At 40.1% G+C, this 26,128-nt stretch overlaps 2 protein-coding genes across 7 annotated transcripts in view; one reads left to right on the forward strand and one right to left on the reverse strand.

The window, feature by feature from the left end:
• LOC125462293 (uncharacterized protein C7orf50 homolog) overlaps positions 1–26,128 on the forward strand; it is a 335,367-nt gene that overhangs the window by 205,239 nt on the left and 104,000 nt on the right. The window lies entirely within an intron of this gene.
• Positions 8,278–26,128, reverse strand: part of gpr146 (G protein-coupled receptor 146) — a 90,888-nt gene continuing 73,037 nt past the window's right edge. For 2 of the 5 annotated variants that reach the window (XM_048552158.2, XM_048552160.2), the window contains one exon: positions 8,278–10,278. In XM_048552158.2, the coding sequence (XP_048408115.1) occupies positions 9,260–10,237 (978 nt within the window). In that variant the 5' untranslated portion in view covers positions 10,238–10,278 and the 3' untranslated portion in view covers positions 8,278–9,259. Of the gene's footprint in view, positions 10,279–15,430; positions 15,526–18,749; positions 18,793–19,708; positions 19,929–26,128 lie in introns of those variants that run through there. The other 3 variants (XM_048552161.2, XM_048552162.2, XM_059653926.1) reach the window with 3 other exon arrangements.

Here is a 26,128-nt window from a genome sequence, read left to right on the forward strand (position 1 = left end):
CTGTGTAGGTGCGGAAGAGGGACTGTTCCACGTAACCTACAAAGAGGCAGGCATAGCTTGGGGCCATGCAGGTACCCATGGCCACCCTCTTTGTCTGTAGGTAGTGGGAGGAATCGAAGGAGAAGTTGTTGAGGGTGAGAACGATTTTGGCTAGGCGGATGAGGGTGTCGGTGGAGGGGGACTGGTTGGGCCTGCGGGACAGGAAGAAGTGGAGGCCCTTGAGACCATCTGCATGAGGAATACAGTTGCATAGGGACTGGACGTCCTGGACTTGCTAAATTTGGCATTTGTGCACCTGTCCTGATGAGTGGAAGACAAAAGCTTTAGCAGTATATCTCGTTTTGTTTTTTAGCAATAAAAAGCAATTTCCACAACTTTGAGTTACGTTGCTTTAAATGCAAACTGAAATGACTGTAGTGCCACTAATTCTGGCCCACTACAGATACCCCCTCTAGTTTAGTGGCACTTTTTACTTTGTTATGAGGTTTCATGGTCTAACTTTGAATAAAGTTGACTCAACTGTATCATGTCTGTGGCATGTAACAGAAGTGTGCCTTTGTTGTCTTGACTGGATATTTGTGTCCTTCACATATGTAGGCTTGTGTGGAGCATCAAACATTGACCAACTGGTTTGTTCCTTTATCTTCTGTGTAATTTCCTGTGTGTTTTCAATCTGTCAGAGGCAAGCAGACAAAGACACAAGGAGACAAGGTTCAAGATGAAATGTTGAGCTATTTTATTTTAAATATGCTTTAAATTCAAACGAAATATAAGAAGAGCGGCGGATCATTGAGCTCCTTGCGCTTACTCTGTTACTCAGTTAGAGAATAGATGATCCGTATCTCAATTCTATTAATCCACCCTTTTCCATTCCCCTTAATTCCTTACTTAACAAAATTCTTTCATTCTCAGTTTTGATTTTTTCAATTCACCCTAACTTTAATCAACGTTTTTGCAATTTCATCCTTTTAGCCCACAAAAATACTCTTCATAAGAATTAATTTCACTTTAAGTGAATGCCGCTTGTCTTTACATCATAATGTAATACAATGACCAGATAACCTGCTTTTGTAATGTTGATTGAGAGATAAATATTGGCCAGGACACTAGTGATAACTGAGTTGTTCTTGTTCAAACAGTACCATGGAATCTTTCACACTCCCTCTGAGATGGCATAATGGTTTTTATTTAACATCTCACCTGAAAGATGGAAACTCTTACAGTGCAGCAGTCTCTGAATATTGCACCGGGGTCTCGGGCTACATTTTTGTGTTCAGGTGTCTAAAGTTGCATTTGAGCCCACCACCTACAAAGTCAGATCAAAGAGGTACCAACTGACCTGTCAAAACTTGTAACCTTGACTCTTAGTGCTCCCTATTGGTCTACATATATATAAGCTAGTCCTGTCAGTTTTTAAAAATAAACCTCAATCATTTATCAGACATTGAAATACTATTTTGAGGCCACCTTGGCAACTATGGATTTTTTTTTAAAAGGCCCATTCTCTGTATCCTTTACAGAGACACAGAATTCTTCTTCATGTGTGTTGATTAAAACTTGTCCAAGTATTCTACTTGAAGCCTAATCAAGATTTTGCACAAGGCCAAAATGCAGTCCGTGTGCTTTTAATTGATTGTATATTCTGAACAATAGTGCAAGGATTCAAAACACTTTCACCCCACCACCAACTTCTCCAGAATCAAAGCTTTGAATCTGCAAAGGGACTAGATTACAGACAGCTCCATCCTACTGCTAGATATGTTCTCTGTACAGACCACAGTCAAAACACCAACCTCTGCCAGCCCTCCAAGTATGCCATTATCTGTTGCCTTCAGAAACCACTGCACCTCCCCCCCAAGTCCTGTACTTTGCTCTTGTTAATGGCTCATCCAAAAGATTAGAATTAATGGTTGGGAAATCATGTGGGAGTATCAGCCCTTGGCCTAGACCCCCAGATTTCCGGAGTGTGAAGTTGTGAGTTGGGTTAACAAGTTTACGAGAACTACTGTATTAGCTGTTAAATCAACAAAATGTGAAGGTGACGGGTTGTATTTGGAAGAAAATGATTTAATGCAAACAGAGGTGGTCAAGACTGCTGAGTGCCTATGTGACAGATGCACACAGGCCTGTGTTATCTCACTCACTTCAAAGCCTAGAAGTAACCATTCAATACTCTGTTTATTAAAATAATGTCTGTATACACAGTGATTTAGCAACAAAGCCAAGCAAGATTTTGAACTTTAGTTTAAACTTGATGTTCACTGTCTCTCTAATTGTAGACTTACTTACTTTTCAAACCATATGAATAGAGGTTTGCATACTCACCAAGCCCTGTCACTGTGGGTTTGCACACTAGTTGTTCAGACTCATTATGACACACTTCTGGAATAGGTGGGAATGAATGCAGGCCTTCTACCCAGAGAAGGACAAACTGCTATCATGCCATATGACCACTTCAATTCCTCTTGTATCCCAAGTAACCATTAAGCTGGAACATGTTATAAGATTGCTATTGAAAACTCCGATGTCTTCAAATCTGCTAATGAAGCTCAGATCTATGGCATCCATTCACTCGCATATATTGCTTGACATTTGATTTTTTTTAAGAAAAGTATAATAATTTCCAAAGATCTTAAATACAAGGGTTCTTCCTTCTATTTTCAAGCTCTTCATGAAATGAGGAATAAAACTTTCCTTTGATGCTTTTATCAATTTTTGAGGCTGTCAAAACAAAAGGTCTTATTCAGAAAGGGGTAACAAGGCCATCCAAATTATTGTATACAATATACAGCACAGAAACAGGTCAGTCAGCCCAATGGTATATGCCCGTGTTTAATCTCCACAAATGACATCTACTAGTATTGCCTATCAGCATTTTTTTTTCTGTAATGGTTTCAGATTCTAGTTATGGTTTTTAATACTTGCTTTGTTTTCCCTTGAGAAAAAAGAGGCTTCGAACCGTTAAATAAGTCCAAATTGCAATGAGAGAACCATGTCTGCTTAAGTGGCTACTTAAGAGTGTGCTGGTCTGTACCAGTTTTGTTACTGACAGGAAGATTATGATGTCAATTTCTATACAAAATACCATGGTGACAATGATGGCAATGGTTATTAATACTGACATTTTACAGCTTGCTAAGTATAGGTCTGTCATATTGTCGGTGGACAAATTGTCCTTTATATGTGAGCTCGTTGAACAGATTGCAATGTAATTGTTTCCCATGGCAACTGCTACAATGGCTCAGTATTGCGTCAATCAGACAATTGAGGCCATGGATAGGGAGACAGAACCAGCTGAATCAAGGGATCAACTCCTTAATTTATTTGAATAACAGATTTTGAAAGAAATTCTGGACTAATTACAGAGAGGCCAACTTGCTGCATTTAGTGCAGACATAAACTGCTTTTGATTGGTTTAACGTGGACTTGAAGATTCCTGATTTTTGAATGATGTGATGTGCTTGCAAATTACTATTTGTAATGTCAACATCACAGCCACCAACTCTCTGAGATCTCAATGCTCCTCCAGCTCTGGACACAAGCAAACCCTGAATTCCTTTGCTCCACCATTGTTGGTCATGTCTTTAGCAACCGAGCCTTCAAAGCTCAGGATCCCTCCTAAATTTCTCTCTCCTGTTCAGACCCACCTTAGAACCTCCCTCTTTGGCTGATGTAGTGATTGGAACGAGGTTGGCTGGGGGAATCTTTTAGAATATGAGTTCCCTGATTGGACCTGTTAACTTGGTCCAATCAGAGAGTCCTGGAGTGCCAGCGGTTCTGCTCACTCTAGGAGCTGGCTGTGAGCTATCTGGATTAATGTCATGTACTATGCACATGTAAATAAAGGGTGACTTGGTGACGGGTTACTGACCATTGTGGAGTTATTTTGACGACTGTTCTGGTTACTTCTTGCAGGGCCATATTTTCCTTCCATGGGGACACTGGGGGAGGGAGAAAGAGAGAGAACAGAAGCTGGGACTGTTTGTGGCTTCAAATGTGCCCACCAAGAAGAGGAGGGCGTGTGAAGAAATGGTCAATTGAGATTTTTATGGTGGTGCTCTTTAACTTGGAGACAGCTTGCACTGTCAGAACCAAAGGGCCGATCAGGGGCCTTAAACTCAAAATAACAGTGGGCTGCAGTGGTAGCTAAAGAAGTCAAAGGATGTTTCAGAATGGAGGTGATCTTCCTTCCACCTTCTTGAAATATTAATTTATGAATTTTGCAGCCAACTCCTGTGAAAATTGGGGGAGTAGGGGAAAGGCTAGAGAGATCCCTTTTACAGTATGGACCTGTGGTTGCTTCTGCACCTGGGCAGGCAGTGTGGCCTTGGAGGGGAGGTGTCCCCTTGGCTTACTGCCAGGATGACACCTAAACTGATCCCTGCCACATGTGAGAACATGGAGGCTACCGGGAAAATCCAACATTAATTGGCCTTGTGAGCTTTAGTGTGCCTAATCCACCGCAGGCAGTGTACAGGTAGGTAGCCCAGAATCTTCATCCATGAATATAGCCTGATGGCAGATGAAGTTTTGGAAACTGATGTGCCAGTCGATGTGGTTGTTTTTACCTCACAACTGCCTTCTATCTTAGTGACTGTAGGAACTCAAAATCAATCCTTATTTTCTCCTCCTTTGGCTGAGTGTCAGTTGTTATACCTGAAATGTCTTTGTAAATTCTTGAATGTTGTAGGTGCTGTAAAAATTCAATTGGTTGTTACGAATCAGTCTTGAATCCAGAATCTTTTCCCTGGCTCATTGTCAGAGAAATTGTATTGTCAATCGACACACTCATCCCCATTTTGTCATTTTGTAGATCTGCCCACTGGTGAACAGATGTAATAACATTTTTAAGGCAATTTTTTTCTGGAGTAAAGATCAGTATACAGTTGGAGCCAGTTCTGAAGAATGTCATACCAGACGCAAAACATTAACTCTGTTTCTCTCTCCACAAATGAGGCCAGAACTGTGTTTCTCCAGCATTCTCTGTTTGTTTGGGATTTTCAGAATTAGCAGCATTTTTCTTTTATTCTGGTAAATGGTGGTGTTGGGAATGGCATTCCGCTATTATCATGTTGAGAGGATGACTTTTCTACAGGACTTTACTAATAAATTGCTCTGTCAACAGGGCAGGACCAGACATAATAAGTTATAACACAGAAAATATTACTTGCATTTATATGGCACCTTTCAGAATACATAAACTCTTGTCTGTATGTTAATGGTAGTTAAGTGTTGAATAATTTGAAAATATTTGTGAATAGCTTACAAATGCAGTGAAAGGAACTTGGAGATAATTCCTCTTAACTCATGCTGACTTAAGGCATTGGCAATGCTGCTGAGAGGAATTGTGATCTAAGGCACTGAAATTTCTGTATCCTTTTCCTTAAATTCCACATTATTATGAGCAAAATAATCTGGCAAAGTTATTGGCTGAAGGGGTCCCTTAAGTCTTTATGCAAGGCATGAATATGGAGCAAAATTGTTGTGATTTTTGTTTTGATTAAGGATCCTAATATTTGAAACTTTCATTGGAGTTATTAAAAGGATGTCATTGAGCCTGGATCCCTAATTTCAATTACCTCTGAACCTTTTACAAGGAAAGAAGGGAAATAACATATTGATAATTTACCCTTCCTCAGTATCTTGGCAAATGACATGTTTGCAATCTTTGAATCTGCCATATGTAAGAATTTCCTTACACATTTTAGTGTGCTCCATTTTGCTCCACCATTCATTTTTGAGGTGGAAATGGAAATGCTCCCTTTCCTCACTATGTTAGTTGAGAAGTCTACTAATGGATACAAGCCTACGTTCATGATTTAAGATTTATGCTTTTAGTTCTACAGTGTCATACGATTGGCCTTATCCACAGGCCTATAAATAAAGTCTGAGTCATTTGCTCATTTTACAAGCTCTGTGCAGGAACAGAGCACACCAAAGTTAACAGGACATTTGTTTGGCTGTTCACAGTAGGTAGAACACACATACCGAACCAGCTCATGCTTCAAAATAAAATACCTCATGATGTGATCCGGTTTTTGATGAGCACTTGCTGAACATTCTAAAGTGCACAAATAGCTCCATTAACACCCAATTTAACATAATTAGTCAAAAATGTAATAGAGCTCATATAAGTTTGCAAGAAGCAATTTGTGTTTGTATGTAGGGACTCATTCACTGCAAATAAAAGGAATATGTTCAATTCTTACAATTTTTTTGATTTACCCAGAAGCTTAGGAAGTCTCCTGTTGCTTTCTCCATGACAATGCCTCAGCCAAACTGAGTTGACAAGCCAAGCAATCAAGACCCTTTTTTCCTCAGGCATAAATTGTTGAAATTATTTGAAATTTGGCTTCCTTCCAATTATCCTGACAGGTGCAGAATGAAAAGCTTAAGCAATATGTCTCTTTTCAGCAATTTTCAAGTTCTTTAAGATGACTGAAGATCATACACGTGCTGACTGCGAAATCCCCCATTCTTGTAGTGACCATTTGAAATCTAATTCACAGTGTGAGAATGGCACTTAACTCAAATATCATAGACCTAGATGATAGGGCTGTAATAATTGCTTTATCTTAAAGCTTTCTAAATTTGAGTAATTTGGGTCCTGCCATGAGTAATAATTTTGTAGTTATGGTTGTGCAGTCAGTGGGATTTCAGTGAAGTTGTAACAGCATATATGAAATGGTTAGCTGTGCCCTGAAGGAAACTAGCCACAGTCTAAAGATTGTTCAGACAGTTGGGGAGTGGCATTCCCACTTTGGTAGTCTGCAGGATTTGAGACACATTTCACAAGTGGCATCCAGTTAACTGTTGGCAGCCTTGGCTGCCATTTCTACCAATGAGCTGCCCACTGCAAGAATGTGAGGGAAGTGAGGGACTGGCAATATAGCAGTGCTACCTGAAATGGTGCCCATTTTGCAACTGCTCTTGAAGGAAGTTGGCAGCATGGAAGGATGCTGGCTTACCAAACAGGGAGACAGGGTCTTCAGGTGCTGGGACCTATCAGGCAGTTATGGGTTGTGGGGCGAGGTGCCCGTTGCTGAGCAAAGATGGTGATACTGCCATGGACATGGCCATTGTCGTTGGAGGGGGTAGAGCTCTCTGATGCACCAAAAGATGCCTGATTAGGAGGACATCTGGGGAGGCGATGGCCCAGTGGTATTATTGCTGGGTTTCTAATCCAGAGATCCAGGTAGTGTTTTGGGAACCCAGGTTCAAATCCCACCACGGCAGAAGGAAGAATTTGAATTCAATAAGAATCTGGAATTAGGAGTCTAATGATAACCATGCATCCATGGTCAACTGTCAAAAGACCCATCTGATTCACCAATGCCCTTTAGGGAGAGAAACTGCCATCCTTACACATGCCTCCAGAGACACAACAATGTGTCTTAACAATCTTAACTGACCTCTGGGTAATTAGGGATGGGCAATAAATGCTGGCCTATCCAGTGACACCCTCACCCTGTGAATGAATAAATCACCTTGAGCCTCCTAGTAACCTGCCATGATTTATCTCACGCTGTCCTCACGTGGCACAGTTTTCCCACTAGCGGCCGCAGATAGAGCGTTTTAATTGGACACTTTATAGTGTAACAAATTCCATCTTTGCCGGTGATGCAAGTATGGTTCTCACATACCATGAAAGAATTTTTAAGAGCTGTCCTCAGGCAGGAAAGCTGCTTGCCACTTTTTTCCTGTTAGTAAGATGCCAGGAGGCAGTGATGACTGGCATGCTAACCATTGTCTTCCTGCACCATTTTACGTCACCCCCCACCGACCATCCTGTCCCCTAAGAGGGCTGGTAAAGTCAATCCCACTGATCTGATACTAATCCTGATAAAAATGGTGATATTTTCACGTTAGGTGTGTATGATAGAATGAAATAGTTTTCAACCCAACATCAAAGGGCAGTACACTCTCCAGTCAAGTACAGCATATGCAGGGATCTTGTCACTCATGAATTTGGGCTGGTGTGAAATTTCTAAGCCCTTAACCAGCTGTCATTGTGAGTAAGACCCTTGTGTGTTACATATCGATTGAGAAATAGATTAAAGTTGTTATTTGAGATCCATGCTATACTTTCATTCCATCACCACTTTTGGTATTAATCCCAGGCCTTGAAAGAAGGAGATAAAGGTATAACTCCTACATTACTCAGTTACATGCATTTCTGCTGAAAACTCTAATTGCATACTGCCTTTTGTCTTAGCTTGTGTGGCTGTGTCACTGCAGTGTATCTCTGAGCAAATCCAAACTTGAATATATCTCTCTTTATTTAAAATGCAATGATAATAAATAGCATTGGACTATTTCATACTTCCGTGCTTTGTCTAGGAACTGTGGTCATCAGTTATATATCTACAAATGCAAAGTTATCATTCACAAATTAGTTAACAATGATACCACACATTTAACAGATGGAATGGTAGCAATGATAAATTATGTCTGTTTGTGAAGCTGACCACAGTCCATTGGGTTATTGACAGTTTTGATGTGTCTGAATAGGCTCAGTTGTGGAGATCTTCATTGAAATTCACTGTCAAAAATGATTTCTGCTTATATCACAATGGTTTAAGATATCACCTCATTGAACATGTTCTATATTGACTTCTGATTTTTTCACTTTGATGAGACTTTCAGCAAGACAGCCTTCCAAACACACAAACAAATCATTCAGTTGGTCGACTTTAGTTGAGTGGTATTCTGAATGGTGGGCAAAGTTCACTGGTCACCCAGTCTGAGCAGCTTATCCCAACTGGAAGCATTCTTCACCCCTTGGGACTCTCTTCAGCTGTTCCTGTTGCTTCAAGACACACAGATGGTAGACCCTGATTCAAGGCCTGATTGATAGGTCTTTTTTGTTTGCTCCTCAGCCAAACAAAACTTTCATTGGGCCTGATGCAGACAAGCATTTTGATTGTTTGGTTTCACCATTTTTGCTAGCTTGCCCATTACACTAACTTGACACAGGTTTGGATGCAAAGAGTTATCACAAACACCTAAAAATATATTCCATTGCTGGACTGAGTATTGAGTTTAGGGAACTGGTTAATACAGGCCAGAGTAATGTTGCATGATGAAATGGTATTGGATCTCTTTAATCTACAGAACTCCCATTATGATGGAATCGTTCAACTTATGCTGTAGTTAATATCAGGTGATGCAGGGCTGTTGCTGTTAGGACCAGTACTGCCACATTTTTTATTCCACCTTGATTTGCGAAGATGCACACCTTTTTGGAGGAACCTTAGCTCTAGCTTAGAAAGACTTGTTGCTGCAACTCTGAGTGTTGGTGACAGCATCCTTCAGTCCGACAGTCTAGTTTTCTGACTAGCTGCCTCAGTTTGTTGGTAAAGTTTTTGTGCATGTAAGTGTAGAGCAGTGGTATAACAAAGCTGCATGAATAAGCCAGCAGCTTGGATAAGCTCTTAACAAAATAGCCTGATCCTTTCGGGTTAAATGTGATGTGAACTAACAGAGTCATGTAATAAGGGGTCCACAGTATGAACTGAGTGCAGACTGTAGCCACCAGCAACTTGTGTGTAGAAGGATCCAGCCTTGCAGAATCTTGATCAAGAGGAGTGGACTGGTTCCGTAGTCTGAGAATCAGTATTAAAGCGTATAGCACTGCTATAGCAGGCACAAAGAAACCGATAAACAGCATGATGGTATCCGCCACTACTTCATTCTGTATTTTTGAACACTCGATTATCTTGGGAACATGGCTGCACACATACAGCAGAAGAGATGAAAAGCTGGTGAGGACAGCCCCTCCCCAGATGAACCCACAGACATGCTTGGTATTGTAGACACTGGACATGTAAGTTCTTGGCAAAGCTTGCTCAATATAGTAATCCAGGCTGAGCAACGTGGTAGAGTACATGGTCACCAATGCTGAGATGTTAAACAATATTAGCAAGGTGATGTAAACTTCCCTATTGAATGTCCATATGGCCCACTGTGGATTGTCTGGCCCCAGCAGCTGTATCAAGGCCACAAGACTGAGGATGAGGCCCGCGATCGCTATGTTGACAAAGTATACATCAGGCATAGTCATTGCCGGCTTGTTGTAGAGGTTGACAAGGACCAGCAAGGAATTGTAGCAGATGCTGAAAGGGAAGCAGATGATGAGGTAAATGATGGAGAGGATGGAAAAGACCAGTTCAAGGTCGTAGCAGAACTGCTGGTCCGCACTGTTTACTGTTCCATTAGAACCTACACAACTCCACATAGTGACGTCACTCGATCTCTTTCAGCAGATTGCTAACTTGGCTGTGGAGACAAAAATAAATTACAATTAGAAATGATGCCTATCTTTTGGGCTGAGGGGCTGTTTTGTAAAATAATAACAGTCCTAAGAACTAACTAGGTACATCAGGTCAGAAGTGGGTACAAGTATGGTGATGGATTGATAATATTATTTCTCGCTTCCTTCACCATGAGCTTCTAGTTTTGCCTAGGTCATGTGAACAATTACTCTGTGAAGGTGAACATTGGCCTATGTTAACAAACCAGTGAATCACTAAAGATTGCCTAAAATGGCACTCTGTATTCTGAGGAAAATACCTCTTTTTTTCAAACTTCACTAATCACTCGTGCTCAATAAGATGTCTTCATAAGCAAATCAGAACTTTTGGCATCATCAAATACATTGTAGATATTGCCAGGAATCAATATCTTTTGTTCAAATGCTTAGAAATATACAGTTCATGTTCTGCAACCATTAATTGACAATGAACAGAAAGAGGGAAATGTGTTACCTGTTTGCAGCCTATTTTGGACAGGATTTATTCTGATTCTTTGTTGATTGTGTACATACACATTGATATTTTCTCTTATACTCCTACCCTTTCTGGAAACAGTTAACTTTGGGTCCTTGTTTCCCTAAACACTTCACTACTGAGCTTTTCTTCATGCTGCATCTGGATCTGTTGCTGATCTACTGATAGACTGATTGCTATATCTAATAAAAAGATCCACCTACAAGGGTAAGAGAAGGTAGGCTAGACAGACCGTGGCCTGTTTTAGTCTGGCAATTGCCATTTAATCAACTTGCTTTCCAATTATTTTATTGATGTTGTTCGCTGATTTATCTCTTATCTCTTCATCTAACAATTCCTGTAATGGTATAGTCAACAATGGGTCATAATTGCTTTTAATTTTTGTCTTATCTTTTTCTTTCTGTGTCATAATTCTTATCATTTCTGTCTCTAATTTGACTCATCATATTTTCTACTCTGTCATTCAGTCTGTTTTTTTTTCACCATTAGCCCATTGTTTTGTTCAGTGAGTTAAGCCATTGGGAATGATGAGCCCAGATGTTACATTGACATTGCTGTTCTTTTACTGGTATTCCAGCAGTTTGCAGCAGAAATGTAGGCAATATGAACAGTCATTGGAGATATCCCCATTAATGCTATTCAATATCCAAACTGCCATTACACTGATTTCTAGTCTGTTGTATTTTTATTTTATTGTGTTAAAAGTAGTGAGGATAAATCAAGAAAAACAGTTCAGAAGAAGAATCATATTGGACTTGAAATGTTAATTTTGATTCTCTGAGATTCTGCTAGACCAGCTGAGATTAGAACACAGAACAGTACAGTACAGTACAGGCCCTTCGGCCCACAATGTTGTGCCACCTATTATCTGACTAAGATCAATCTACCCTGCATACCCAACATTTTACTATCCTCTATGTGCCTATCCAAGAGTCACTTAAAAGTCTTTAAAGTATCTGACTCCACTACCACTACCTGCAGGGCATTCCACACGCTCACCATTCTCTGTGTGAAGAATCTACCTCTGACATCTCCCCAAAACCTTCCTCCAATCACCTTAAAATTATGTCCCCTTGTAATAGTCATTTCCGCCCTGGGAAAAAGCCTCTGATTATCCACTCTATGTATGCCTCTCATCATCTTGTACACCTCTACCAAGTCACCTCTCATCCATCTTCACTCCAATGAGAAAAGCACTAGCTCTCTCAACCTTTCCTCATAAGACCTACCCTCCAGTCCAGGCAGCATCCTGGTAAATCTCCTCCGTGCCCACTCTGAAGCTTCCACATCTTTCTTATAATGAGGTGACCAGAACTGAATACAGTATTCCAAGTGTGGTCTGACCAGTGTTTTATAGAGCTCCAGCATAACTTCATGGCTCTTAAACTCAATTTCCCCTGCCAATGAAAGGCAACACACCATACGCCTTCCTTACAACTCTATCAACTTGGGTAGCAACTTTGAGGGATCTTTGGACGTGGACCCCAAGATCCCACTGTTCCTCCACACTGCTGAGAATCCTACCATTAACCCTGTATTCTGCATTCAAATTCGACTTTCTAAAATGAATCACTTCACACTTTTCTGGGTTGAATTTCATCTGCCACTTCTTTGCCCAGCTCTGCACCCTGTCAATGTCCCATTGCAACCTACAACAGCCCTCCACGCTGTCCACAACTCCACCAACCTTCGTGTCATCGGCAAACCTACTAGTGCACCCTTCCAGTTTCTCATCCAACTCATTTATTAAGATCACAAAGAGCAGAGGTCCCAGAACAGATCCCTGCAGAGTGCCACTAGTCATCGAGCTCCAGGCTGAATATTTTCCATCTACTCCCACCCTCTGTCTTCTCTTGGACAGCCAGCTATGTGTCCAGACAGCCAAACTTCCCTGAATCTCATGCCTCCTTACTTTCTGAATGAGCCTATCATGGGGAACCTTATCAAATGCCTTGCATTGTGTTTTGTTACAAACTCAAAGAATTCAGTAAGGCTTGTGAGGCATGACCTGCCCTTCACAAAGCTATGCTGACTATTTCTAATTAAACTGTGCTTTTCCAAATAATCACTAGTGCTATCTCTCAGAAACCTCTCCAATAATTTGCCCTGGATCATCCCTATTCCCTTTCTTGAACAAGGGAGTGACATTAGCCACCCCTTAATCTTCTGGTACAGCTCCAGTGGACAGTGAGGATGCAAAGATCATTGCCAAAGGGGCAGCAGTATCTTCTCTCGCTTCCCGTAGAAACTTTGGGTATATCCCATCTGGCCCAGGGGACTTATCTATCCTCATGTTTTTCAAAATTTCTAGCACATCCTCCTTCCTAACAACAACCTGTTTGATCATATTTTCCTGTTTCATGCTGTCCTCACAAACGTTAAGGTCCCTCTCACTGGTGAATACTGAAGCAAAGTATTAATCGAGGACCTCCCCAACCTCATCTGACTCGGCGCACAAGGTCCTTCCACTACCCCTGATTTGCCCTACCCTCACTCTCACCATCCTCTTGTTCCTTGCACAAATATAGAAAGCCTTAGGGTTTTCCTTGAATCTACCCACCAAGGTTTTCTCATAGCCCCTTCTAGCTCTCCTAAGTCCGTTCTTTAGTTACTTCCTGGCTACCTTGTAGACCTCAACAGCCCTGTTTGATCCTTGCTTCCTCAACCTTAAGTAAGCTTCCTTCTTCCTCTCGACTGGATGTTCCACATGTATGGTCATCCAAGGTTCCTTCACCTTACCATCCTTTCCTTGCCTCAGTGGGACAAACCTATCCAGTACCTGTAGCCACTGCTCCCTAAACCACCTCCACATTTCTGTCATGCATCTCCCTGAGAACATCTCTGTAGTTCTTGCCTAATAGCATTGTAATTCCCCCTCCCCCAATTAAATACTTTCCCATACCGTCTGCTCCTATCCTTCCAGCACTTACTGTTTCTAAAATATTTGATGTACAGCACCCAGCTAACCTTACAGGGCAGCATATTATGATGTGTTTCTGTCAATAATTTGATTCCTAATTAGGCAAGTAGTAAGCTGATGCAAAGATGGACTGGCTAATGTATTACCTTTACATTGCTGTTAGTTTAACAGTGGAACCCATATGTGAGATGGGAACATTGACTCGGTTTCTGTTTATGCATTTTGCTAACTTGCTAATTCTGGATGCTCTGCATTGCTTGACCTGTCTATTGTTCATGCTGTAATATTGTTACGTTACAGAGCTTTCCCACTTTTCTCCAATGGTCTCATCAGTGTGCCCCAGTTAAGAGGACAGCTCACAGATTTCTGGCCCTGTGATGGCATCTCTGCATCTGAGTCAGAAGGTCATATGACCAAGATTATATTAACAATCTATTGAAAGTGTCTTTCAAATGAGACTTTAAACTGAGGCCCTGTCTGCCCTGTATGGTTGATGAGTAATAAGATCTCACATCTTTTTCTCATTCTCTCTCTCTCTCTTTTCCCCCGACCCCACCTCCACTACCATTACCCCAACACAATAAAATGGCACTATGCTAAAAGTACATCTTTTCTCGTCAGTCGAGGAGATGGGTCAGACAGCAATAAAGATTAGATAACTTGAACTTGCGAGATTAATTGAAGTGACACAGTTCATAAGGGAGTTAGGGCTTGCCTCAGTCCGATGATTAGCTACAACTGATCATTGTAGCACTAATTGTTCACTAAATCTTATCCTACCCCAAGCAGACACAGCATCCATCATCTTTAACAAAAAAGGATCTTAAAGTAATAGACTGACTATTACTATAAGTTATGTTACTATAGATAGAGATGGGTTGCCGAAAAGAACATGAGGTGACTTTTAATTCAGATGAAATCTTTTGCTTCAAAGAATTTTTAGCCACTCGTGTAAGCAGGTTTCACTATCTATTGTATTGCAACAAATCAACCCAAACAGCTCCATACAAATATACGAGAATTAAGTTAGAATTTGGGAATGTTTCAGTTGAGCCATGAAAAGTTAAATTTAGGTATGTATGTAGAAATTGGGAGCAGGAGTAGGCCACTCAGCCCCTAAGCCTACTTCCACCTTTGCACTTTCCTGTATACTCCCAAAGCCTTCAGATTCTTGAGTAGCAGGTAATTAATCTCGATCTGCCTTAAAAATATTAAATGATGCTGCCTTCACTGACTCCAAGGGACAGATTTTCACAGACTGTCAACCTTCTATGAAAAGAAGTTCTCCTCTTCTCATTTTTAAATGTGACGGCCCTTATTTTTAAATGGTTTCCTCTGGTTCTAGGCCCTTCCGCAAGGTGAAGGATATTTTCAACATGCACATTGCCAACTCTTCTGAGGAACTTGTAGGTTTCAGTAAGATCACTCTATCTCCTAAATTACAACAAATACAGACCTGGCTTTCTGCACTTTTCCTCAAAAGATACTCCCCACTTATCCCAACCATCACGTCGAGTGAATCTTTTCTGCACAGCTTCTAATGCAGTTGTGTTCGTTCATAAATAGGGTGCCCAAAACTGTATGCAAGATTCCTGATGTGGTCTCACCACAGTTCTGTGTAACTATGGCAAAACACCCGTACTTTGATGCTGTATCATTCTAATTGTACCTGGATAATATCCTTTTTAAAATCTTGCTCAAGGACATCCAGATCCCTCCTTACCTTAGAGTTTTGCAGTCTCTCCATTTAAATAGTTTGCTGCTTTTCTTTGATTCCTGCCAAAATGGACAAATTTGCATTTTTTCCACAATGTACTCCACCTGCCAAATTTTTACCCACTCATTTAACCAATCTAGAGCCCTTTGCAGACTCATTATGTCCTCTTGCTGCTTGTGGTGCAGATCACATTCTGTTATATATGCTTACATACCAATTTGCATCTACCAACCTCTTAGTTGAGAGCATAGCAGAGGGCTGCAAATTAAACCTTTGAATAACAACAGCGTATCTGCAGCACTGATATCATTCCAAAGGGCCCCATTGGGTTGCCAAGAATTTGCAGCCACTGATGTCAGTGTATTCAACAATACAATCCAAATAGATCCATATGAACATACCAGACGCGAGTTAGTAATTAGAAATGTTTCATTTGGGCTATCAAAAACTAAACACCCCCCAGGTAGCGGAGTCCAAAACTAGACAGCATAGGTTTAGGGTGAAAGGGGAAAGATTTAAAAAGGACCTAAGGGCAACTTTTTCATGCGGAGGGTGGTGCGTGTATGGAATGAGCTGCCAGAGGAAGTGCTGGAGGCTGGTACAATTACAACATTTAAAAGGCATCTGGATGGGTATATGAATAGGAAGGGTTTACAGGGATGTGGGCCAAATGCTGGCAAATGGGACTAGATTACTTTAGGATACCTGGTCAGCATGGACGACTTGGACCGAAGGGTCTGTTTCCATGCTGTGGAGCTCACTGACTCTGTGACGTGTCTTATCAGAAAACAAATTGACACCAAGTTATATTGGACATATTAGGTCAGATATTTAGACAGACATTAAGAAAAAAATTGCAGGGTAATGGGCTAATTTTGGGTCACTAGATAGGCTTAAAATCAGAATTGCCTATACCAGTGTTTAGTGAAGTGTGGAGGGAGTGCTGCATTCATGCAAGTGATATTATTTGGTTTAGACCAATGCTTCATAACATCAAAATTCAATATTTTAAGAAATTTTTGGCAACTTTTGAAAAAAACTGTGGTGAATGTCTGCCAGGGAGGGTGTTCCTTGGACAAGACCTTGTAAGAATTAATTTATCCTCTCTGATAACTTTTAGGCTTTCAAAATCACTTTAATAGATGTGTATGTTTGTTTGGGACAGAACTGGTCATATTTATCCAACAAGGCTTAGCAGATATCAACTGTTAGCACACTGAAATAATTAATACGTCACTTTTGTTTATAATCTATGGCCTTTTCAATTGTCTGGTCAAACCCCTGGCAATTGTGCTTTATGTTGAATGAGACTGAATTTCTTGGACAATTTTTTAAAAATCATGATGATATATTCTATCTTCCTGTATCGGTTTGACACTGAAACAGGAAGAAAGAATGAGGTGATAGCTTCATGGCTAATGTTCTTTAATTGCACCACTTCATGAGCTGGAAGCTGGAATGATGTTTTTGTGTTTATCAGCAACATAAAGCTTTTCATTACGAATGAATGGTCCAGAGTTCATCAGGAAATGAATTACAGGACTCATTCTGCTGATCATTTTGCTTCTATGTCTCAATAAAAATTAAATGAGTACTTTTCAACCTGACTGGTGCTGTTTAACACTATATTAGTTTTGAAGACCCTGGGCAGCATATGGCATTTCCTGTGATTGTATAAACAGTGAAAAGATTTGTCGTTGACCCTGAGCATACTAGCCAAATATAGCATTTGCGTAAGGTCACATTTCAGTTCATTGCATGTGAGGACTTTACTGTGCAAACAGGCTTTTATGATGGGCATGAATTTAAAAGAAAAGAGTTTGGAGAGGGTTCAAATAATTTGAACGTACACTTAGATATCGTCTGCTTGTTTCAGCAGTTCTCTTGGATATTACATATCCCATGGGGCACTGTTTTCTCCTAGTCACCACCTCCAAAAGCAATTATCTCATTGTTATGCTGGAGAACAGCAATGTCCACTTGCATATTAGCAGAAGTTCATTGTGTGAAATACTTCATGATGGTTTGTTGTGATAAGGCATCATATTAATGCACATTGCTTAGACTACTGCCTGATGAACATTCCATTCTATTCATTCATCTCAGTGACCACGCTGTGGGGGTCCATCGTTGTAGTTGTAATAGGACTGGATTAGAAAACCAGAGGATCCCAGTGTCTTAATGGTAATGAGAATGTCATATGTTCACTGCGGAGCTTAAAATTTTACATAACGGCATAAGGTTGTTGTCAACATTGTGTGGTGCCCGGTTGCAATGACGTACTATGTCAAAGCAGTTTGGGAAAGCGAGTCTGTAGTTTGTCCGTCTGAATTCAGATAGGCACCTAAGGAGTTGAAGATAAGGCTTTCTATCTATTGTAAGAATATTGGAAAACAGATGGGAAAGAGGCTAAGTAATTTTCTAACAAACAAAAGAAATGTAAATTAAGTACGAATATAAAATTGCCTCAACAAGACTTATGTACAACAGTTTTGGATATTTGTGATGATTAAGGTGGAAGCATCTGATCAGCTGGTATGGAGCACTCCTTCCTCACACTTGCGTATTTGAGATCATACAGCAGCACCGTACAACTTCTTAAAGGGCTCAGATCAAATGAAAGACTGAACTAAAAGCTTTTATTTGCACTACTGATGCTCAAAATCAAATAAGGTACATTCAGACTATCAGAATTGCCAATTCTACTTTCATAATTTCTTATGCAATTCTTAAAGTAGGAATCGTTTTGCCATTACAAAAACACCCACTTCAATTAGCACAAGCCTCACACCACAAAGCCCACTGACAAGGATCTGAAATGCTAAGTAAAACAACAATTGTTTCCCACAAGATATTGATGCACTTTTAATAAACCTTTGATTGCTCCCACTAGACAAGCAGATATAAATAACTCTATGACAGGTTGCCGCTGAAGTATTTTAAAAGAAGACAACTTTGTTCACTGAACCAAACTTTCATTTATAAAGCACATTTTTAATGTACTTAATCACCCCAAACACTCCATAAGACTGTTGCCAGACAGCATTTGACACAGCTCATAAAGAGACGTTAAGACAGATTCTTGTTAAAGAGGTAGTTTTAAGGTAAAACAAAGAACACTGCATGCTGGAAGTCTAAAAAACAGAAAATACTATAGAAACTTAACAGATCTCCAGCATCTGTGGAGCCCGAAATGTGAACTCTGCTATCTCTCCACAGAGGTAGTTTTAAGGAGTGTCTTATAGGAATGAGATGTAAAGGGGTAAATGCAGATATTCTAACTGTAAGTCTATCCCCCCCCTTCTTGAATTGTAAAGGTGAGTACCTGCTGAAGTGCTGAACCAAGCAGTCTTTCAGTCCTTCACCTAAGTGAGTGCAATCCTTGTGGAAACTTTGAATGTGATTGCAGATGGGCTCTTCCAAAGATCCCAGTGCACTGGCTCTCTTTTTAGCAGCGGAGCCTTTTAATCAATCAGTAAATTTGGTTATATTTCCAACTGATGATCAGACCAAGTCTAACTTCTTTGGTTCTTTGGGTGTAATTTCTTAAAATTCAATGCCTGAACGACTGTTTTCTCCTCAAGATTACTGTTTATCACTTGGTGCATGAAAATATTTAAACAGAATTTTTGTTTTGTGACTTGCCCAAAAACTGTGATATATGCCATGTTTAAAATAGCAAAAATGATAAGTCCAACTGCTAAATTAGAAGTGTTAGGCTGAGATAGAGAGACAGGTATAAGGATTGGCATATAATCTCAGTGGTGAATGTAAGGTGTCATTTTTTCCACACAAACACTCAGAACTGTAGAATACTGTTTAATCACAAGAGGAGGCATGTATTTTTAGATGTGTTGAAAACATGTTAAACAAAGCAAAGTTAGTACTCTTTATGATAACAAATAATACATGGAATGTGCACAATTGTTCAATGCTGATCTAGTGCAGCGTACAACAAAGACTTCATTTCAATTCCCCATCTGCTGTCACTCTGATTTTATTTCTAAGACCTTACTTGTTGGAACATCAGTATATATCCACAACAGTTTAGCCAGTTAGTTTGTTCGCCATTTAGAAATTAGTTTAACTTTATCTAGTGGTCACTGATCACCATCAAATATTGGAATTTATAATAAATAACTTGTCAGATTTATAAATTGAACCGGCTGTAATGCATCCATGAAAAATATTAACCTCCCAATCCTCATGTTGTGCTTCGAACAAAATTTGCTGCTCCAAATTAATGCTACAAACAAAAGTAATAGTGTAGCAAATGTTTAGTACCTGCCCATGAGGTGTATCCAGTTTGATCACTTTAATCCCAAGAAAAATTCCAACCCCTTCTCAGAGTGTGCTACGGTGGCTGTGCCTTCAAAACATGTCATCAGTCTTCACTTCTCGACAGTTAACACAGATGACAGTGAACTTGACACTGATCGGAAGTGAGTTGCACTGAAGGCGTTTTCCTGTCAGTGCTGGTTTTCTTCGCTCTTCAGTTTTGCTATCAGCTAGCACAACGTGGTGTGATGCACTTGGAACAGTGTTTGTGTGTGTTTTTCCTCTGTTAATGAGTCATAAATGTTTTAAGGTTGGCTTGGTAAATTACGAACAAACCCTTCCCATTTTGTGCCAGATGAGCTCAAAAATGCAGTTTAAGGAAATGATTATGGGATTGAAGTGTACTTTGACTCCACTGGTTCAAAATAAACGTTTTATTTTAATACAGCTGACTTTTCAGCAGGAGAAGTTAACTCTTCTGGTGCTGAAGGAATCTTTAAAAATAGGCTGATATTCTTAAAAGCATGCCTGTGTGAATGCCTGTGCAGGTTTTTATGTTCAGAAACTGGGATACATTCATTTTCCATCTGAGACTTCTGACTGTATAACCGCACATTCATTAAGTCCACCTGCTTCCATTTCTGTAACATTACCTGCCTTCATCTATACCTCATCTGCTGCTGAAACCCTAATCTATATATTTGTTACCTGTTAATTTGATTATTACAATGCTGCTTTGACTGGCACTTGTATTCAACCTAACTTATATTTGAGGTTTACGTGAACTCTGCTTATATCCTTACTGTCACCAAATCCTGTTTAGCAGTTACGCCTTGCTTGCTGATCTACATTCACTCCTAGTTAAAGAATAACTCAACTTCAGAACTTCCATGCTTATTTTCAAATTGCTCCACGGCCTAGCCCCACCCTATCTCTAACCTCCTCCAGCCTTTCAACCATCTGAGATGTTTGCACTCCAATTAAGTTTTTTTTAAGAATTTCCAAGGTTAGTCACCATCTTTGGTGGCCAGACTTTCAGATCTCCAGGGCCTAAGCTCTGGAAATCCCACCCTAAATATTTTTTTCTGTCCCCTGCGTCGAGACAGTGCTTAAAATCTAACTCTTTGATGCGGCTCTGTGTCTCTATGTGATACGGTGTCAGATAATGCTCCTTTAAAGCTCCTTGTCAAGCATTACGAAAACAAAGTTGTTACATAAACGTAAGTTATTTTCTCCAACAAAAACAAAGTTGCCGGAAAAGTTCAGCAGGTCTGGCAGCATCTGTGAAGAAAAATATAGAGTTAACGTTTTGGGTCCAGTGACCCTTCCACAGAACTGATGGTGGCTGGGAAAACGTCAATTGATATGCAGAAAATAGGCAGTTGGGTGGGGTACGGTGTAAATGATGGGAGAGATCGTACAGAGAGAGAAGAACAGTTGGACAGACAATATCAACTCCTTTGGCTGTCCAACTGTCCTCCTCTCTCTTTGGGTTCTGTCCTATTGTTTACTCCCAACGCTACCCACCTCCCTATTTTCTGCATATAAACTGATATTTTCACAGCCACCATTAGTTCTGAGGAAGGATCACCGGATTCGAAATGTTAACTCTGTTTTTTCCTTCATAGGTGTTGCCAGACCTGCTGCGCCTTTCCAGCAACTTCTGTTTTTGTCTCTGTTTACAGCAACCTCAGTTCTTTCAATTTTTAAAAGTTTTCTATTTTACTGCCTTAGCTGGATTAGTGGAACAAATCAAGAATCTTATGTGTAAGGCTCAGTGGTGAATAACATGACTCACTGAACCCACAAAGGAAATTTTAAGGCGAAGAGTTCTTAAAAATTTAATGTACCAATGTTATTGAAATGCAAAATACAAACTACAGCACATGTGCAAGCATATAATGAAGTTTTGTTCTAACACTCTGAGCCTGTACTGCCCAATAGTGTTAGTGTGGTTGGTGCCTTCCTTTTGTATTTCTTTTCAATTAGAGTCATAGAGTAATACAGCCTGCATACAGGCCCTTCAGCTCAAACTGGTCCATGCTGACCATGGTGCCCACTCAGCTAGTTCCAGTTACCCACATTAGGTCCATATGAATCTAAATCCTCATAAACCATATAGCTAATTTTTTTTTAGATGTTGCTACTGTACCTGCCTCAACCATTTTCTCTGGCAGCTTGTTTCAAATATGCACCACTCTGCGTGAAAACGTTGCCCCTCAGGTTCTTTTTAAATCTTTCCCCTCTCACCTTAAACCTATGCCCTCTAGTTTTCAATTCCCCATCCCTGGAAGAAAAGACTATATGCATTCATCCTATTTATGCCCCACATGATTTTATACACCTCAAGAAGGTCACCCCTCATTCTCTTATGTTCCAAATTCCAGGGTCCTGCACCCTGATTTTGATTGTCTACTCATTACAGTTGTGCCTTCAGTTGCTGAGGTCCCAAACTCTGATATTCCCCCGTTCTATATTTCTCTCCTTCTTTAAGATTTTGTTTTAAAGTTACCTCTTTGATTAAGCATTTGATCATCTGCTCTAATATCTCTTAGTGAATTATGTCATAAAAGTATACCATTCAACATACAACATCAGTGCTGGTTTCCTGAAGGAAAAAATCAGTTAGTCCCATTCTCCTGCACAAATATTTCAGGGATTGTCAAAATATTGCAATATTAGCATTGTCATGCAAACTGTAGTTTTAAGTGTAATTTCTTTGTCCTTCCTACTTTGTTGTGCCATACAATCTCTCTTGATCCACTACGGTAGATGGCTTAATTCAAAGGCTTATGACAACTATATTCCATCCAATTAAATTGCTAGAAAGAACACAAGGAAGGTCTGAGGTTACTTAGAGTGTGTTCAATATTGGGATCTTGTATTTAATCATTTGATGCGTGTCATTAGATCAGCAAGATTATTCATAGAAACATAATTCTCATTGTGCTTTTAACACTTAACACTCTTAAGAATATGAGTGCACTTCCCAAATGTCCTTCCACCCGTTTAGTCTTTGCTTCCATCAAACTCATTAGATGAGAGAGGAGGTGTAGCCCATGGATGTTTGTTTCACCTGTTATGGTTCAATTGTATCAATAGTGCAAACAATCATTTGACCAGTTTTGAAATATAATTCATTAACACACTGCACAGATTGGCTGGCCATAGTCAAAGAAGAAATTGTCAGTATAGTGGATTAGTAGGAAATTAGTCACACCAATCAGATTTTATGCTGTTTATGTTTGGTTGTCCAGTTTTTTTGCAGTGGACAAGTTACGTGTTAGTGGCTGGTGATTACTGTGCCTAAGGGATATTATATCTGCAATTCAGCTTAAAAGCTATTTACCCCAGTTACAGAATATTCCAGGTTTCAGTCCCATGCTCTGCTATTTCACATAGGCAATTAAGAGTTTTCTGAGTATAATTCATATTCTGATCTTGTTTATCTGGCATGAACTATCTTCTGGATGATGCCTACTTGGGATTAATATATAGCTCAGAAGAAAAGAAATAGATTTGCTGTTTCCTGAGTATAATTCATATTCTGACCTTGTTTTTCCGGCATGGAGTATTTTCTGGATGATGCCTACTTTGGTCTCAATATATGGCTTAGAAGGAAAAACGTAGACTTGCTTTTCTCATGTACCCTTCATAACTTCAGGACACTTGAAGGAATTTTACAGTTAGTTAAATACTTTTAATGTTTACTCATTGTAATAGAAAAACAGTGTATAATATCTGCACAGCATATTCCCACAAATAACAAACATCTGATCATTTGTTTTGTTAATATAGGTTGAGGGATAAATATTGGTCACAACACCAGGACAAACTTCTAGCTTTCCCTGAATAGTGCAGTGGGATGTTTTACATAGACCTGAGAGCATAGACATGGTTCGATGCCTCATCTGAAAGTTACGATATGGAGGTGCTGGTGTAGAACAGGGGTGGACAAGGTCAAAAATCACAAGACACTAGGTTATGGTCCAATAAGTTTATTTGAAGACACAAGCTCTCGGAGTCTTGCTGCTTCTTCAGGTGTCAGTGAGAGAGGTGGCATCAGACACAGAATTTATAAGCAAAAGATCAAAGGGTCATAGAATTGATGCAGTGTTGAATGAACTTAAGAAGGCTGTTTAATCAGTTAGAAAGGATTAATATGCAAATCACAGAATTTCTTTCAAGTTAATAAAATGTGAGGCTGGATGAACACAGCAGGCCAAGCAGCATCTCAGGAGCACAAAAGCTGACGTTTCGGGCCTAGACCCTTCATCAGAGAGGGGGATGGGGAGAGGGAACTGGAATAAATAGGGAGAGAGGGGGAGGTGGACCGAAGATGGAGAGTAAAGAAGATAGGTGGAGAGAGTATAGGTGGGGAGGTAGGGAGGGGATAGGTCAGTCCAGGGAAGACGGCTATCCCCTCCCTACCTCCCCACCTATACTCTCTCCACCTATCTTCTTTACTCTCCATCTTCGGTCCGCCTCCCCCTCTCTCCCTATTTATTCCAGTTCCCTCTCCCCATCCCCCTCTCTGATGAAGGGTCTAGGCCCGAAACGTCAGCTTTTGTGCTCCTGAGATGCTGCTTGGCCTGCTGTGTTCATCCAACCTCACATTTTATTATCTTGGAATTCTCCAGCATCTGCAGTTCCCATTATCTCTGATTTCTTTCAAGTTACTGCCCCAAAATAACTAAAGATTTTATCTGTATACCAGAGGTGACATCTCAGGTCAGACAATGCATTTTAGGTGTGAGGCCTTATTTAGAAACTGGTTGTGTATTAACTTCATACTGGTTTTATAAAATGCCACAATGTCTGTCTGTAAATTGTGTGCTTTATGAACAAAGTAAAATAAAAGACACAAATCTGCAAATTCACCCCATTAATTTATGTGTGCCTGTGCATGTGGGTGCGCGCATGTGTCACACATATGCACGCACACTCTTCTCTCTCACCCACATTCTCCCTCTCTCACACACATCACTTTCCCTCTCTCTCTCTCTCTCTCTCTCTCCCCCTCTCTCTCCTACCTCCCCCCAATGCCGTCTCTCTCTCTCTCTCTATCACACACACACACACACACACACACACACCACACACCACACCACACCACACCACACCACACCACACCACACCACACCACACACAGAGCCCTGAAGAAGGGTAATACCAGAAACATTGACTGCTCCTTTCCTTCAGATCCTGTCCAGCTTTCTGTGTTCTTCCAGCCTTGTCTTTGCTGGAATAAAGTTTGTCTTACTCAATGTTATGGGTTTACAAATTCTGCCACCAAACATCTCCTTACATTTAAGTTAGTTTGCAATTTGCCTTGACTAATTTTAGTCTTCCCAATAAGATGTCATTGTTTCCATTGTCGTGACCTTGACCATGTGGTAGATGAGAAAGGAAAAGTCAGAATTTAGTTATTTAGACCATTCAATTATGAGCATGTGATTGAGCAATGTTCTTAAAGTGAATGGTGCCTAGATTTAAGATGGGCCAATCATCTGCTGATCTGGCATTTGTTGGGATATGGCTGAATGTCTGTATTGCAGTCATTGTGAAAATGCTTTAGAACAATGTGTTTTGTTTTCAGCAATGAACTCAGAAATAAATGCAAGCACAACAATTATTAAATAGTTTGGTCTGTTTATTCATCTGTGATGTTTCTTCAACTCTTTTCACCTGTTATGTTTTAGAAGGTGAGTATGTGAAAAAAATGTACAACAGGTCAGTTATTGCTTGGGAACTACAGCAAGGTCAATATTTAACGTGGGGCCTTTGCACCAAGTTGCAATGATGGATCCCATATGAAAGATTAATGTAAATTGTTTTTACCCCAGATTTATTTCAAATTTGCTGGATTCAGTTTTTCTTTGTTTTTAATTAATTTATACTTAAAGAGCACAGTATATAGAAATACCAACAACCACACCAATATTTGCTCATTTATCTAGTGATGAAAAAAGCTTTTAAATCTCAGACTCAGTGAATTTACTTTGAGTTGCATTCAATCTACAGCATCAAAAAGGGCCACCAATCTATTTAATTCCAAACAAGCCACTCCTCACATTTCTTCATCTAAGCTGAAAGATATTTGTAGTGATTAGAACAAGGTTGGCCGGGTAGCTGTTATTGAGTATGAGTTCCCGGATTGGGGCTGTTAACCTCGGTCCATCAGGGGTTAGTGGCTGACAAATAGAAACAGGAGTCTCAGGGATTTTCATCACTCTATGGACTGGCTCTGAGCCAGCTGGTCAGAGTCCTTGTACTGTGAATGTGGAAATAAAGGGCGACTTGGTAACAGGATATAGACCTTCATCGAGTTATTTCAGTGGTGTTGAGAAAAAAAAACTGTACGGTCCTAAAGAAAATTGACTCGCAACAGTCATCTTTGAGTTGGGGTAAGCATTTCTGGCATAT

This window comes from Stegostoma tigrinum, chromosome 23 (genome assembly GCF_030684315.1).
Source record: "Stegostoma tigrinum isolate sSteTig4 chromosome 23, sSteTig4.hap1, whole genome shotgun sequence".
Taxonomy (NCBI): domain Eukaryota; kingdom Metazoa; phylum Chordata; class Chondrichthyes; order Orectolobiformes; family Stegostomatidae; genus Stegostoma; species Stegostoma tigrinum.